At 42.4% G+C, this 15,680-nt stretch overlaps 1 protein-coding gene across 1 annotated transcript; it reads left to right on the top strand.

Annotated features, from left to right (window-relative positions):
• The first annotated feature begins 10,898 nt into the window (after nucleotides 1–10,898).
• On the top strand, nucleotides 10,899–11,919 carry LOC135546882 (trace amine-associated receptor 13c-like). Its single transcript, XM_064975444.1, has one exon. The coding sequence runs from the start codon at nucleotides 10,957–10,959 to the stop codon at nucleotides 11,917–11,919; it is 963 nt and encodes a 320-aa protein (XP_064831516.1). The 5' UTR covers nucleotides 10,899–10,956.
• Nucleotides 11,920–15,680: the final 3,761 nt, after the last annotated feature.

The raw sequence follows: 15,680 nt of genomic DNA, 5'->3' as shown, positions 1-15,680 counted from the left end.
CTGAGAGTCTCCTCATTGAAAACATCCGAAGCTCTTCAAAGGTAAATGATTTTATTTATTTGGTTATCTGGTTTTTGTGAAAATGTTGCGTGCTAAATGCTACTCAAAATGCTAAGCTAGCTTAGCATACTCTTACACAAATTAGTGATTTGCTATGGTTCAAAAGCATATTTTGAAAATCTGAGATGACAGTGTTGGTAAGAAAAGGCTAAGCTTGAGAGCAGGCGCATTATTTTCATTTTATTTGCGATTTTCAGAAATCGTTAACGTTGCGCTATGCTAATGAGCCTGAGGCTTTATTCACGATCCCGGATCCGGGATGGGGAGTATCAAGAGGTTTTAATAATGGCGCTAAGTTGCTCTGGACAAGGGCGGCTGCTGCCAACACACTGACTCAACACCAGCCACTTTAATAATGGGAATTGATGGGAAATGATGTAAAAAATATCACCAGCCACTTTAAACAATGCTACCTAATATAATGTTTGCATACCCTACATTATTCATCGCATATGTATATGCATATACTGTACTCTATATCATCCACTGCATCTTTCTGTAATACATGTAGCACTAGCCACTTTAACTATGTCCTTTGTTTACATACTCATCTCATATGTATATACTGTACTCGATACCATCTACTGTATCTTGCCTATGCTGCTCTGTACCATCACTCATTTATATATCTTTATGTACATATTCTTTATCCCCTTACACTTGTGTATAAGACAGTAGTTTTGGAATTGTTAGTTAGATTACTTGTTGGTTATTACTGCATTGTCGGAACTAGAAGCACAAGCATTTCACTACCTCGCATTAACATCTGCTAACCATGTGTATGTGACAAATAAAATTTGATTTGATTTGATATTTGATCAGAGTTGAGCTTCTTCGAAAAGAAAGCACAGGGTGGAGCTTAGGTGGCGTGCCCGAGTGCTGAGAGAGCACGGCTCCTATCCCAGCCTCGGACGTGTCCACCTCCACTATGAATGCCAAAGAGGGATCCGGATGAGCCAGTACGGGAGCCAGGGTCAACAGAGCCATCAGATGATCATAATCCCTGTCCGCCTCAGCCGACCACTGCAGCCGCACCGGTCCCTCCTTCAGCAGTGAGGTTGTCGCGATACGAAACCTTCAGCCCCGCCCCTTGGCCGGCAGCGGGGTGCTAGAGGTGGTTAGCGTCCCGTTCCCTGGATTGGACAGGGCACTATAGGTACTTCAGGTTATCTCGGTATAACCAGGACCGCTCGCGTAGCCCTGCCTCTCTTTCTATATCGAAGCGTTGTCCGCATAGAGAGGTCTTTTGCCTTGTCACTCTCAACGGTCTAGCTCTAGCTGGGATGTGTGAACCCCACCTTTATCCTCTAGACTCTTTGTTTCACCACTAATTGGTCCTTGAGTTATTATTAAGCACTAGTCCTACCAGTCTCTATATAATTTCCCTGTGGTTGAGTGTTTCCCCTCTGTGATGTATCTAGTTTAAAGTGTGAAGACCTTTAGTCAACTTAGTCTCACTACTCTGCCCGTCGGCTATGTATCGCTTGGAAAATAAAACTTAGATAGATCGATAAGACAATTAAATGATTCACTACTGGACACACCTTCCTCCTTGTCTTTTAATGGTAACTCATTCTGTCATCGAACACTGATCTCCGTTTCCAGTGTCCCGGTAGCGGGGAGTGTCAGAGTTGTTATCTCCCGTGCCGTTAACTGTCTTTGGGAGAACCGTTTACTCGAGACAAAATAAGACTACCGTTTATTTTTGAAAACACTCTGTTTTTTGTCTTTTACAATCAAACACACTCCAAAATACACAATTGTTACTCGGTCACACACAGCGTTAATCAAAAACATGCAATTGACTTAATGCTCTTATAAAATGCCTGGTACAATGATAACATTTATCTCTATATTAAATACTTATAATAGTTATTTAATTACCTTTGAGAGATGACGAGGAAACCCACAAGATCAGGAGCAGAGTTCTTTTAGAATTTAGTTAGTAGCGACTCCCCTCTACTGGCTGAGAGGTTGACTTGGAGTCGGTGCTTTACTAAATTGAGAGATTCAAGTTTGGCTCGGATGAGAGAACCCGCTGGTGATTCCCTGCCCCAAATGGAATATCAAGAAAGTCTGTGTCCCGCAACGAGGTTGCGATACTGAGCTCAATCGAGAGGCTACAGAGAACTCTCTGGATATATTTGCATCAGCACCCACATACCTGGCGCAAAACCACAGGGTCAATTCAAACATCCATAAGAGAAAGCAAGGGATAACCTTAAGGACTGGAGTGCCTCTCAACCCCGTTGAACTACCGCAGTGTCAGTGGCTCGCAACGAGGTCGAGATGCTGAGCTCAATCGAGAGGCTACAGAGAACTCTCTGGATATATTTGCATCAGCACCCACGTACCTGGCGCAAAGCGACAAAACAGCTGATCGATAGTTAAACGGTATATTGGAGAGTCACTTCTCAGATCCAACAAGTTAGAATCTTTTAAGTAATTTGAGTCAGGTGTCAATTTACCCGAAGTCAAATGGTTGTCTAAATGAATTCAGAATTCAAGAAGTCAGCGCCAAAGTAATGGCAAATGTCACTTTATATACCTTTTGATTCTCTGCACCCGATCTGCTGCTCCTCCCATTCCCCCAGAGCAGAGAGGGTGATGACATATCTTACAACAGGAAATACTTTTCTTACAGTGCATATATGGGCCTTTGTTTATGACAGTGCCCTTACTCTATCAGCAATGAGTCTATCAGCTGTTCCCATTCAGAGGTGTCACTTGAGGCAGAGGGTGATTCTTCCTGACACCAGTCAGGTTCAGTAGTTGGTTGGCTTGAGTCGTCTTCTGGTGGCTTTGCCCAATCCGGTATTTCAGTAGGCGAGGTCATCTCTGTCTCTACCCTTGGTGGGTGAGACAGAGGAAGAGGACCAGGAGGTAGATCCATTTGGCGTTTTACTACAAGGTAATGGGAGCTGCTACCTGACCAAAACCCCGGATAAACCTCCGGTAATAGTTGGCAAATCCTAAAAACCGCTGCACTTCCTTTACCGTGGTGGGAGTCGGCCAATTACACACGGCTGAAATGCGGTCACTCTCCTTCTCCAACCCTGAAGTGGAAATGCGGTACCCTAGGAAGGAGAAAGTTCGACCAAGCACCCTACGCACCAGGGACACATGCTCGGCGTGTGTAGCGGAGTATACCAGAATGTCGTCGATATACACCACTACACCCTGCCCGAGCAGGTCCCGGAAAATCTCGTCAACAAAGGCCTGGAAGACTGATGGAGCATTCATCAACCCGTACGGCATGACAAGGCACTCGTAGTGCCCTGAGGTAAATGTTGTCTTCCACTCGGCCCTCTCCCGGATACGCACCAGGTGTTAACCGCTCCTGAGATCCAATTTTGTGAAGAAGCGCGCCCGTGCATTGACTCGATTGCACTGGCGATGAAAAGTAGCGGGTAGCTGTACCTCACAGTGATCTGATTGATCCCTCGATAGGCAATACAGGTGAAGTGGAAGGCCGAATGTATCCCTGCCCCAGGGATTCAGAGACATATGTTTCCATAGCCACCGTCTCCTCCTGTGACAGAGGATACACGTGACTCCTGGGAAGAGCTGCATCTACCAGGTGATTTATCTCACAATCCCCGTCGATGAGGTGGTAATTTAGCCGCCCTCTTCTTACAGAAGGCTAGAACCAAATCAGCATATTCTGAGGGGATGTGCACGGTGGAGACCTGGTCTGGACCTTCCACCGTAGTCTCACCGATGGAAACCCCACACACCTCCCTGAGCACTACTTGAGAGCCCTCTGTTGCCACAAAATAGAGGGTTAGTGACAGGACAACCAGGGTAGGCCCAGTACCACGGGAAATGCAGGAGAATCAATAAGCTTGGATACAAGCTTGGCACACCTATATTTGGGGATTTTCTCCCATTCTTCTCTGCAGATCCTCTCAAGCTCTTTCAGATTGGATGGGGAGCATCGCTGCACAGCTATATTCAGGTCTCAAATTAGAATCAAATTGTACTGGCCACATAAACATATTTAGCAGACGTTATTGCCGGTGTAGTGAAATACTTTCCTTCCTAGCATTGTAGTAGTATCTGACAATTCACAACAATACACGCAAATCTAAAAGTAAAAGAAGGGAATTAAGAAATATATAAATATTTGGACAAGTAATGTCTGAGTGGTATTGACAAAAAATACACTAGAATACAGTATATACATATGAGATGAGTAAAGCAGTATGTAAACATTATTAAAGTGACTAGTGTTTCATTATTAAAGTGACCAGGGATTCCATGTCTATGTACATAGGGCAGCATCCTCTAAGGTGCAAGGTTGAGTAACATGGTGATAGTCAGCTGGTTAATTAACAGTCTGATGGCTTTGAGATAGAAGCTGTTTTTCGGTCTCTCGGTTCCAGCTTTGATGCACCTGTACTGACCTAGCCATACAGATGATAGTGGGGTGAACAGTCCTTGTCCTTGATGATCTTTTTGGCCTTCCTGTGACATTGGGTACTGTAGGTGTCCTGGAGGACAGGCAGGGTGCCCCCGGTGATGCGTTGGACAGACCGCACCACCCTCTGTCGAGCCCTAAGTATTCAGACACTTTACTCTGTACCTTGTTGAAGCATCTTAGCCATCTAATACAGGGTATGATGCTACAAGCTTGGCACACCTGTATTTGGGGAATTTCTCCCATTCTTCTCTGCAGATCCTCTCAAGCTCTGTCAGATTGTGTGGGGAGCGTCGCTGCACAGCTATTTTCAGGTGTCTCCACAGACGTTCGGTCATGTTCTAGTCCGAGCTCTTGCTGGGCCATTCAAGCACATTCAGAGACTTGTCCCGAAGCCACTCCTGCATTGTCTTGGCTGTGTGCTTAGGGTCATTGATCTGTTGGAAGGTGAACCTTTGACCCCGTCTGAGGTCCTGAGTGCAAAGGACCTCAGGAGGTTTTCATCAAGGATTTCTCTGTACTTTGCTCTGTTCATCATTCCCTTTATCCTGACTAGTCTCTCAGTCGCTTACACTGAAAAACATTCCGACAGCATGATGTTGCCACCAGTATGCTTCACCGTTGGAATGGTGTCAGGTTTCCTCCCAACGCAATGCTTGGCATCCAGGCCAAAGAGTTCATTTTTGGTTTCCTTTAGGTGCCATTTAGGTGCCAAAAGAGTCCTTTATGTGCCATTTGGCAAACTCCAAGGCCGTTATGTGCCTTTTACAGTGGTGTGGCTTCAGTCTGGCCATTCTACAATAAAGGCCTTATTGTGGGAGTGCTGCAGAGATGGTGTCCTTCTTGAAGGATCTTCCATCTCCACAGAGGAACTCTGGAGCTCTCTCAGAGTGACCATCAGGTACTTGGTCACCTCCATGACAAAGGCCCTTCTACCCGATTGCTCAGTTTGGACGGGCAGCCAGCTCTAGCCAGTTCAGCTTTTGTGGTTCCAAACTTCTTCCATTTAAGAATGGAGTCCACTGTGTTATTGGGGGCCTTCAATGCTGAAGAAAAGTTTTAATCCCTTCCACAGATCTGTGCCTCGACTCTTTCCTGTCTCGGATCTCTACAGACAATTCCTTCGACCTCATGGCTTGGATTCTGCTCTGACATGCACTGTCAACTGCGGGACCTTATATAGACAGGTGTGTGCCTTTCCAAAAAGTAATTTTATTTAACTAGGTAAGTCAGTTAAAACCTGTTGAGGTGATGGGTTCCCCTACGGGAACTCCACCCCCCGTTGAGCTGAAAAGGTGGGGCAGGGAATGCAAAAATATTCTTTAGAAATATTTAACCTCCACACATTAACAAGTCCAATACCTCAAATGAAAGATAAACACCTTGTTCATCTACCCAGCGTGTCAGATTTGTAAAATGTTTTACGGCGAAAACAGAACATATATTTATGTTAGACCACCACCAAACCAAAGAAAAAAATAAAATAAAATCAATCACCAACCTCTTGAAAATCTTCATCAGATGACAGTCATATGACATGTTACACAGTACATTTATGTTTTGTTCGATAGTATGCATTTTATATCCATAAATCTCGGTTTACATTGACGCCATGTTCAGAAAATCCTCAAAATATCCGGAGGAATTATAGAAAGCTACGCCAGATAACAGAAATACTCATCATAAACTTTGACTAAAAATACATGTTCTACATATAATTAAAGATTCACTGGTTCTTAATGCAACCGCTGTGTCACATTTATTTTATTTTTTTACGTTATGGAAAAAGCCTAACATTACAATAATCTGAGATGGCGCTCAGACGTAACAATATTTCTCCGCCATGTTGGAGTCAACAGAAATACAAAATTACAACATAAATATTCCCTTATCTTTGATGATCTTTCATCAGAATGTAGTGCAAGGAGTCCTATTTTTTTATTTTTTTTTATTTCACCTTTATTTAACCAGGTAGGCTAGTTGAGAACAAGTTCTCATTTGCAACTGCGACCTGGCCAAGATAAAGCTTAGCAGTGTGAACAGACAACACAGAGTTACACATGGAGTAAACAATTAACAAGTCAATAACACAGTACAAAAAAAGGCGAGTCTATATACATTGTGTGCAAAAGGCATGAGGAGGTAGGCGAATAATTACAATTTTGCAGATTAGCACTGGAGTGATAAATGATCAGATGGACATTCAACAATAAATTGTTTTGTTTCATAATGTTCAATTCAATAATGTTCAATTCTAGTGGTGTGGGAGCTGTGCTTTGGCAAAGTGGGTGGGGTTATATCCTTCCTGTTTGGCCCTGTCCGGGGGTGTCCTCGGGTGGGGCCACAGTGCCTCCTGACCCCTCCTGTCTCAGCCTCCAGTATTTATGCTGCAGTAGTTTATGTGTTGGGGGGCTGGGGTCAGTTTGTTATATCTGGAGTACTTCTCCTGTCCAATTCGGTGTCCTGTGTGAATCTAAGTGTGTGTTCTCTAATTCTCTGCTTCTCTCTCTCGGAGGACCTGAGCCCTAGGACCATGCCCCAGGACTACCTGACATGATGACTCCTTGCTGTCCCCAGTCCACCTGGCCGTGCTGCTGCTCCAGTTTCAACTGTTCTGCCTTATTATTATTCGACCATGCTGGTCATTTATGAACATTTGAACATCTTGGCCATGTTCTTTTATAATCTCCACCCGGCACAACCGGAAGAGGACTGGACACCCCACATATGCTCTCTCTAATTCTCTTTCTTTCTCTCTCTCGGAGGACCTGAGCCCCGAGACCATGCCCCAGGACTACCTGACATGATGACTCCTTGCTGTCCCCAGTCCACCTGGCCGTGCTGCTGCTCCAGTTTCAACTGTTCTGCCTTATTATTATTCGACCATGCTGGTCATTTATGAACATTTGAACATCTTGGCCATGTTCTGTTATAATCTCTACCCGGCACAGCCAGAAGAGGACTGGCCACCCCACATAGCCTGGTTCCTCTCTAGGTTTCTTCCTAGGTTTTGGGCTTTCTAGGGAGTTTTTCCTAACCACCGTGCTTCTACACCTGCATTGCTTGCTGTTTGGGGTTTTAGGCTGGGTTTCTGTACAGCACTTTGAGATATCAGCTGATGTACGAAGGGCTATATAAATACATTTGATTTGATTTTGATTTAGTGTCCAAGTAGCAGCATTTGCTACCACTTTCAGATCAAAAAATGACTTCTGGTCAGGATAACTTTGCATCAAAACTTCCAAATGACATATCACAGGTCGAAGAAACTGGTCAAACTAAGTGCAGAATCAATCTTCAGGATGTTATAATCATATAGATCCAATAGCATTCCAACCGGATCATTCGTTTTCATCTGGGGCTGATTGGAACAGCCGAAGCACTCAAACGCAAACGCGCCTCAACAAAATGGAATCCTTTTGCGACACCAACTACTTTCCTTCCCATTAGGTCAAAGTTCACAGCAAATGCTCCATTACACTTTCTACTGAATGAGGACATCTAGTGGAAGACGTAGGAAGTGTTTCTAGATCCATAACTTGTTGGGAAAGGAGGGGGCGATGACGTCAAAGTTGCCCCAACTTTCAGGATTTCAAAACTTGTTTGGAAGATTGCCTGCCCTGTGAGTTCTGTTATACTCACAGACATAATTCAAGCGGTTTTAGAAACTTCAGAGTGTTTTCTATCCAATATTAATTATAATATGCATATATTAGCAATATAGGATAGATTTTTGATGCAGTTCACTATGGGCACACAATTCATCCAAAGTGAAAATACTGCCCCCTATCTGTAAGTGGTTTTAACAATGTCTACACAGTATTCCAGATCAATTTTATGTTATTTCAATGGACAAAAAATATGCTTTTATTTCAAAAACAAGTACATTTCTAAGTATCCCCAAACTTTTGAACGGTAGTGAATCTATATATATATATATATATATATATATATATATATATATATATATATATATATAGGGCAAAACACACATCGCGGCATGAGAGACAACACAACAACACCTAAAGAGAGACCTAAGACAACAACATAGCATGGCAGAAACACATGACAACACAGCATGGTAGCAACACAACATGACAACAACATGGTTGCAACACAACATGACAACAACATGGTAGCAACACAACATGACAAAAACATGGTAGCAACACAACATGACAACAGCATGGTAGCAACACAACATGACAACAACATGGAAGCAGCACAACATGACAAAAACATGGTAGCAACACAACATGACAACAGCATGGTAGCAACACAACATGACAACAACATGGAAGCAGCACAACATGACAACAACATGGTAGCAACACAACATGACAACAACATGGTAGCAGCACAACATGGTAGCAGCACAACATTGTAGCGGCGCAAAACATGGAACAAACATTATTGGGCACAGACAACAGCACAAAGGGCAAGAAGGTAGAGACAACAATATATCATACAAAGCAGCCACAACTGTCATTAAGAGTGTCCATGATTGAGTCTTTGAATGAAGAGATTGAGATAAAACTGTCCAGTTTGAATGTTTGTTGCAGCTCGTTCCAGTCGCTAGCTGCAGCGAACTGAAAAGACAAGCGACCCAGGAATGTGTGTGGTTTGGGGACAACTGAGAGCATCCCCTCCGGCTTTGTCACCACTTGGTACGGTAACTGCACCGCACACAACCGCGGAGCTCTACAGAGGATGGTACGGTCTGCCCAACGCATCACCGGGGGCACACTGCCTGCCCTCCAGGACACCTGCAGTACCCAATGTCACAGGAAGGCCAAAAAGACATCATCAAGGACATCAACCACCCGAGCCACAGCCTGTTCACCCCGCTATCATCCAAAAGGCGAGGTCAGTACATGTGCATCAAAGCTGGGACAAGAGACTGAAAAACAGCTTCTACCTAAGGGCCATCAGACTGTTAAATTGCCACCACTAGCCGGTTACCACCCAGTAATTCAACCTTGCACCTTAGAGGATGCTGCCCTATGTATTTAGACATGGAATCACTGGTCACTTTAAATTGAACACCCATCACATTAATAATGTTAATATACTATTTTTCACATTTCATATGTACATACTGTATTCTGCTGTATTTTTTGTCAACACCACTCAGACATTGCATTTCCTAATATTTATATATTTCTTTATTCCCTTCATTTACTTTTGATTTGTGTGTACTGTTGGGAATTGTTAGATATTACTGCACTGTTGGAGCTAGGAACTGTCACGTTCTGACCTTTATTTCCTTTGTTTTGTATTCATTATTTAGTATGGTCAGGGCGTGAGCTGGGGTGGGCAGTCTATGTTTGATTTTCTATGATTTGGGGATTTCTATGTTTCGGCCTAGTATGCTTCTCAATCAGAGGCAGGTGTCATTAGTTGTCTCTGATTGAGAATCATACTTAGGTAGCCTGGGTTGCATGTGGGTGATTGTCTATGTTGATTGCTTGTTTCGGCAGAGTTCTCATTAGCTTCACGGTTGTTATTTCGTTTATTGTTTTTGTATAGTGTTTCAGTGTTCAGTGTTTTTCTTTAATTAAAAATTCATGATGAACACATACCACACCGCATTTTGGTCCTTCGATCCTTCTCGCCTCTCCCCTTCAGATGAAGAGGAGGACAACCGTGACAGGAACAAGGGATTTCACTAAACACGCAAAAACATCTGCTAAATATGTGTATGTGACCAATACATTTTGATTTGGTTTTGTAGTGTATTAATAATTCAGTTCAGATGCACATTTTTTAAGTCTATGGAATGAGACAATTTTGATTACATTTGCTATAAGCGTGTACACCATGAACTTATGCTATCACATCAACTTCCCTACTGTCAACTTTCCTACACACTGGCCAGCTGACATGTGTCGTGCCATCATGTGTCCTGAGGTTGTGGAATATGTTCCAAACTAAGCACTGACATCACCCAAACCAGTTAGTCTAAAATAGCATTTGATGGACCAAAACATCACCGCTACTATATTTTCCCCATTAAAATGCTTAGTTGAGTAAAAGTACCATATCTCTCATCTCTAACTATCAGTAATGTTGAATGACAGGCTAGGTGGGCACAGCAACATCCAATCCTGTCATATATTACATCATGATTTCACAAATGATTTGTTTTACCAACTGTTTGTTAATTTCTGTGCTCACTTGTGTATGTTTTGCTGGTGGTGGTGTTGGTATATGTGTGTGTGTGTGTGTGTGTGTGTGTGTGTGTGTGTGTGTGTGTGTGTGTGTGTGTGTGTGTGTGTGTGTGTGTGTGTGTGTGTGTGTGTGTGTGTGTGTGTGTGTGTGTGTGTGTGCAGAGACTCTGGGGAGGGGAGTTTCTGTCAGTAACTCAGGGATAAATAGAGAGGCAGAGCTCAGAGTTTGTCAGAAGGTGGACCTGACAGGGTCACACACAGGACCAAGCAGGAGCAGGACCTCAGCATTTTTACTTTTTATTACAAATGGAGAAACATGAAGATGTTCAATATTGTTTTCAGGACAGAAACTCTTCTTGCAGAAAGGCTTTTCTATCGACATCTATCTACATAACACTGTACATCTTCTTCTCATTGATTTCAGCAGTTACAGTATTTTTGAACCTACTGGTGATCATCTCCATCTCTCACTTCAAGCAGCTCCACACTACAACCAACCTGCTCATCCTCTCTCTGGCTGTGTCAGATCTCCTGGTGGGTCTGATTGTGATACCAGCAATGACTGTAGCATTAATGGAACCATGCTGGGGTTTTGGAGAATTTTTCTGTGTGTTTCATGCCTACTTTGCTTCTTTATGGACTTCTTTAACTCTGGGCAATTTGGTCTTGATATCTATTGACCGTTATGTTGCTGTGTGTGATCCCTTATTGTACCACTCTAAAATAACAATAACAAGAATCACGTGTTGTATATCCATCACCTGGTGTTGTTGTATCATATACCGTGCTGCTAATATACAGTTTTTTGTAAATGTACAGGTACTAAGTAGGTGTTTGAAAGAATGTACTACTGTTCAAGGGTCAGTCTGGGTTAATATCACTGATCTTGTAATTACAATGGTTGTCCCGTGCTCCGTTATTATAACGCTTTATATGAAAATCTTTGTTGTGGCCAGATCACAGGCCAGAAAGGTATTTTCAAAAGAGGCTCCCAGAGTGTCTGGTGTTAAAACTGTACAGGCAAGTAAGTCTGAGAGAAAAGCAGCAAAAACTCTAGCTATTGTTGTTTTCAACTATCTAATTTGTTGGATTCCATCTCTATTTACTTTCTTCTTTTTTTCTATTTTAAGTGATAATTTATTATCATATGTAATCAATTTTCTGGGACTTGTTAATTCCTTAATTAATCCAATCATTTATGCTTTCCTTTATCCATGGTTCAACGTGACAGCTAAACTTATTTTATCTTTCAAATTAAATCATTCATAGTTTATATGTTTTTATTCCCTAGTTTGACATACATATGTTTAATATAGTTTTGTTATACAATTGTTGCAAGTTTTTCTTTCATGTAACAATACACTGACATGACTCATCTCAGTGTTTTCATCATAGGTACATGTGGGTTTGATATAGAATGATTTGGCTGGATTGGATTTGAAGGACTTGGAGAAGGCTTAAGAAGGAATAAACTTGTTTAATAAAATACATTGTAGTCATTTTGGGTTGTACATTCCAAATACCAAAGTGTGTGTGGTTGTTCCATGTTATTTAATGAGGAGTAGTATGTAAGTGTTCTAATAGTACATTTTGAGGTCGTCATGAGTCATTCTATATGTTGTTTAACATCTCCCTCTAGTGGCTCAATAGTGACACAACGTCTTCATCAAGTGAAGTGAAGTTGAAATGTACAATACTGCTAATCAGATAACGTCCAGATCTAAATAACTGCTGTATTGTGGAAGTAGTTGATGGTAAAATGTAAGAATATACAATTATGGGTAACACTTTATAATAACAGTCAGTAATAAAACATGTGTAAAGAAGTTACAGTTTGTTCACCATTTATAAATCATTACTCCCAAACTAGTTAAATGATAGTCAGGTAGCTTTTATCAAATGTATAAATTACTACTATATGCATTAATGATTAAGCACAACAGTGCTGGAAACCACAGTAGACACTTCAATTTCAACATACTGGTTATGAACAGTACCACCACTCTCACTACATCACTGCTGCCAGGTCAGGGGTCAGGCCAGAGCAGCTCTCTCAGTTGCTGTAGAGTCAGAATGAATAACACTTTATAATTACACGTTGTATTAAAGAATGTTTATTTTGACTACACATCATTATTGTCTCATTACTCCCACATTAGTTTTAATAAGCTAGTTATTCACACATTGATAAACAACTTTTATAGTATGTAATAATGATTTATATGATCTCTCATCAGATGTTTAATAAATATCCTTATAAACCATTTACTGATCATTAGTAAAGTAGTTTTCCAGTCTCTAATCTAAAGTGAGGACTATTCAGACTTTCTTAATTCTTTATAAATGTTTTGAACAGTGACCAGTGTAATTTATCACAAGAAGATGGACATGCCATTGGTACATTCCAGCAGTACCTGATGCTCCTTAAGATCCCAAAATGACTTAGAACATATCAATGGTTAAACAATAAGCACACAACACAGAGGATGTTAAAGGAAATATATTGAACATTTTATTCCAAAACAGTCAAACTGTTGTGGTAGTGTGCTGAAGGAAGTCATGTGTTTGTCTGTAAATGATGACATTCTTGTTTGTTGACAGTGACCAGCAAAACCAAAGTGTGGATTGTAGTCACTCATTAGTAATCAAATCAAATGGTATTGGTCACATACATGTGTTTATCAGATGTTATTGTGGGTGTAGCGAAATGCTTATGCATCTAGTTCCGACAGTGCAGCAATATATAACAATATCTAACAATTTCACAAAAAAAGCCAGGGTTTCTGAATACTTTACGAATGCACTGCATGTATGAAAATACCCTCAAATAAAAGCTGACATTCTATAAGGTCTCCCCATATTAAATAAAATCTCATATCCAAATTGCTGGATTTAAGCACTTTTGATATGGACACTGCAGAGTGAAATAGAGGACAGGGATTACTTCAATATTTGCAGTAGCCAGAGGAAGGCAGTATAATTCACAATCTGTGACAAAGGGATAACTTAATTGATTCTATACTGAACAAAAATATAAATGCAATATTTTACTGATTTACAGTCATATAAGGAAATCAGTCAATTGAAATAAATGTGTCAGGCCCTAATCAATGGATTTCACATGATTGGGAATACAGATATGCATCTGTTGGTCCCCGATATACTGTATATAAAAAAGTATGGGGACACCCCTTCAAATTAGTTGAACTGGTTATTACAGCCACACCCGTTGCTGACAGGTGTATAAAATTGAGCCCACCGCCTTGCAATCTCCATAGACAAACATTGGCACCTTCATAGGATGCCACTTTTCCAACAAGTCAGTTCATCAAGTTTCTGCTCTGCTAGAGCTGCCCCGGTCAACTGTAAGAGCTGTTGTTTTGAAAAATAAACGTCTAGGAGCAAGAATGACTAAGCCGCTAAGTGGTAGGCCACACAACCTCACCGAACGGGAAGGCAGAGTGCTCCAGCACGTAGCGAGTATAAATCCTCTTTACTCGGTTGCACATCTCACTACCAAGTTCCAAACTGCCTCTGGAATCAACGTCAGCACAAGAACTGTTCATCGGGAACTTCATGAAATGGGTTTCCTTGGCCGAGCAGCCGAAAACAAGCCTAAGATCACCATGCACAATGCCGTGTTGGCTCGAGTGGTGTAAAGCACTTCGTCATTGGACGCTGGAGCAGTGGAAACACCTTCTCTGGAGTGATGAGTAACGCTTCACTCTCTGGCAGTCCGATGGACGAATTTGGGTTTGGTGGATTCCAGGAGGACTCTACCTGCCCCATGCATAGTGCCAACTGTAAAGTTTGGTGGAGGAGGAATAATGGTCTGGGGATGTTTTTCATGGTTTGAACTAGGTCCCTTAGTACCAGTGAAGGGAAATCTTAACACTACAGCATACAATGACATTCTAGACTTTGTGGCAACAGTTTGGGGAATGCTCTTTCCTGTTTCAGCATGAAAAAGACAAAGACAAAGTGAGGTCCATAAAGATTTTTTTTTTTGAGATCTGTGTGGATGAACCTGACCGGACCGCACAGGCCCTGACCTCGACCCCATCGAGCACATTTGGGATGAATTGGAACGCCGACTGAAAACCAGGCCTAATCGCCCAACATCAATGGCCAAATTAACTTGTGGCTGAATGGAAGCAAGTCCCCGCAGCAATGTTCCAACATCTAGTGGAAAGCCTTCCCAGAAGAGTGGAGTGTGTAATAGCTGCAAAGGAGGACTAGCTCCACATTAATGCCCATGATTTTGGAATGAGATGTTGGACAGGCAGGAATCCACATTATTTTGGTCATGAAGTGTACAAGCAGAGGGGTGGATCAGAAAAAGAGTCAGTATCTCATGTAACACAATTTGCCTCATGCAGGGAAAAACATCTCCTTTGCAGTGTTGATTGGGCTCTCGAGTGGTGCATTGCATCTCAGTGCTAGAAGTGTCACTACAGACACCCTGGTTCGAATCCAGGCTGTATCACAACATTTAGCAGACGCTCTTATCCAGAGCGACTTACAAATTGGTGAATTCACCTTCTGACATCCAGTGGAACAGCCACTTTACAATAGTGCATCTAAATCATTAAGGGGGGTGGTGAGAAGGATTACTTATCCTATCCTAGGTATTCCTTGAAGAGGTGGGGTTTCAGGTGTCTCCGGAAGGTGGTGATTGACTCCGCTGTCCTGGCGTCGTGAGGGAGTTTGTTCCACCATTGGGGGGCCAGAGCAGCGAACAGTTTTGACTGGGCTGAGCGGGAACTGTACTTCCTCAATGGTAGGGAGGCGAGCAGGCCAGAGGTGGATGAACGCAGTGCCCTTGCTTGGGTGTAGGGCCTGATCAGAGCCTGGAGGTACTGCGGTGCCGTTCCCCTCACAGCTCCGTAGGCAAGCACCATGGTCTTGTAGCGGATGCGAGCTTCAACTGGAAGCCAGTGGAGAGAGCGGAGGAGCGGGGTGACGTGAGAGAACTTGGGAAGGTTGAACACCAGACGGGCTGCGGCGTTCTGGATGAGTTGTAGGGGTTT

Source organism: Oncorhynchus masou, chromosome 10, assembly GCF_036934945.1.
Source record: "Oncorhynchus masou masou isolate Uvic2021 chromosome 10, UVic_Omas_1.1, whole genome shotgun sequence".
Classification (NCBI taxonomy): domain Eukaryota; kingdom Metazoa; phylum Chordata; class Actinopteri; order Salmoniformes; family Salmonidae; genus Oncorhynchus; species Oncorhynchus masou.
This window is presented reverse-complemented; position numbering and strand designations above follow the sequence as displayed.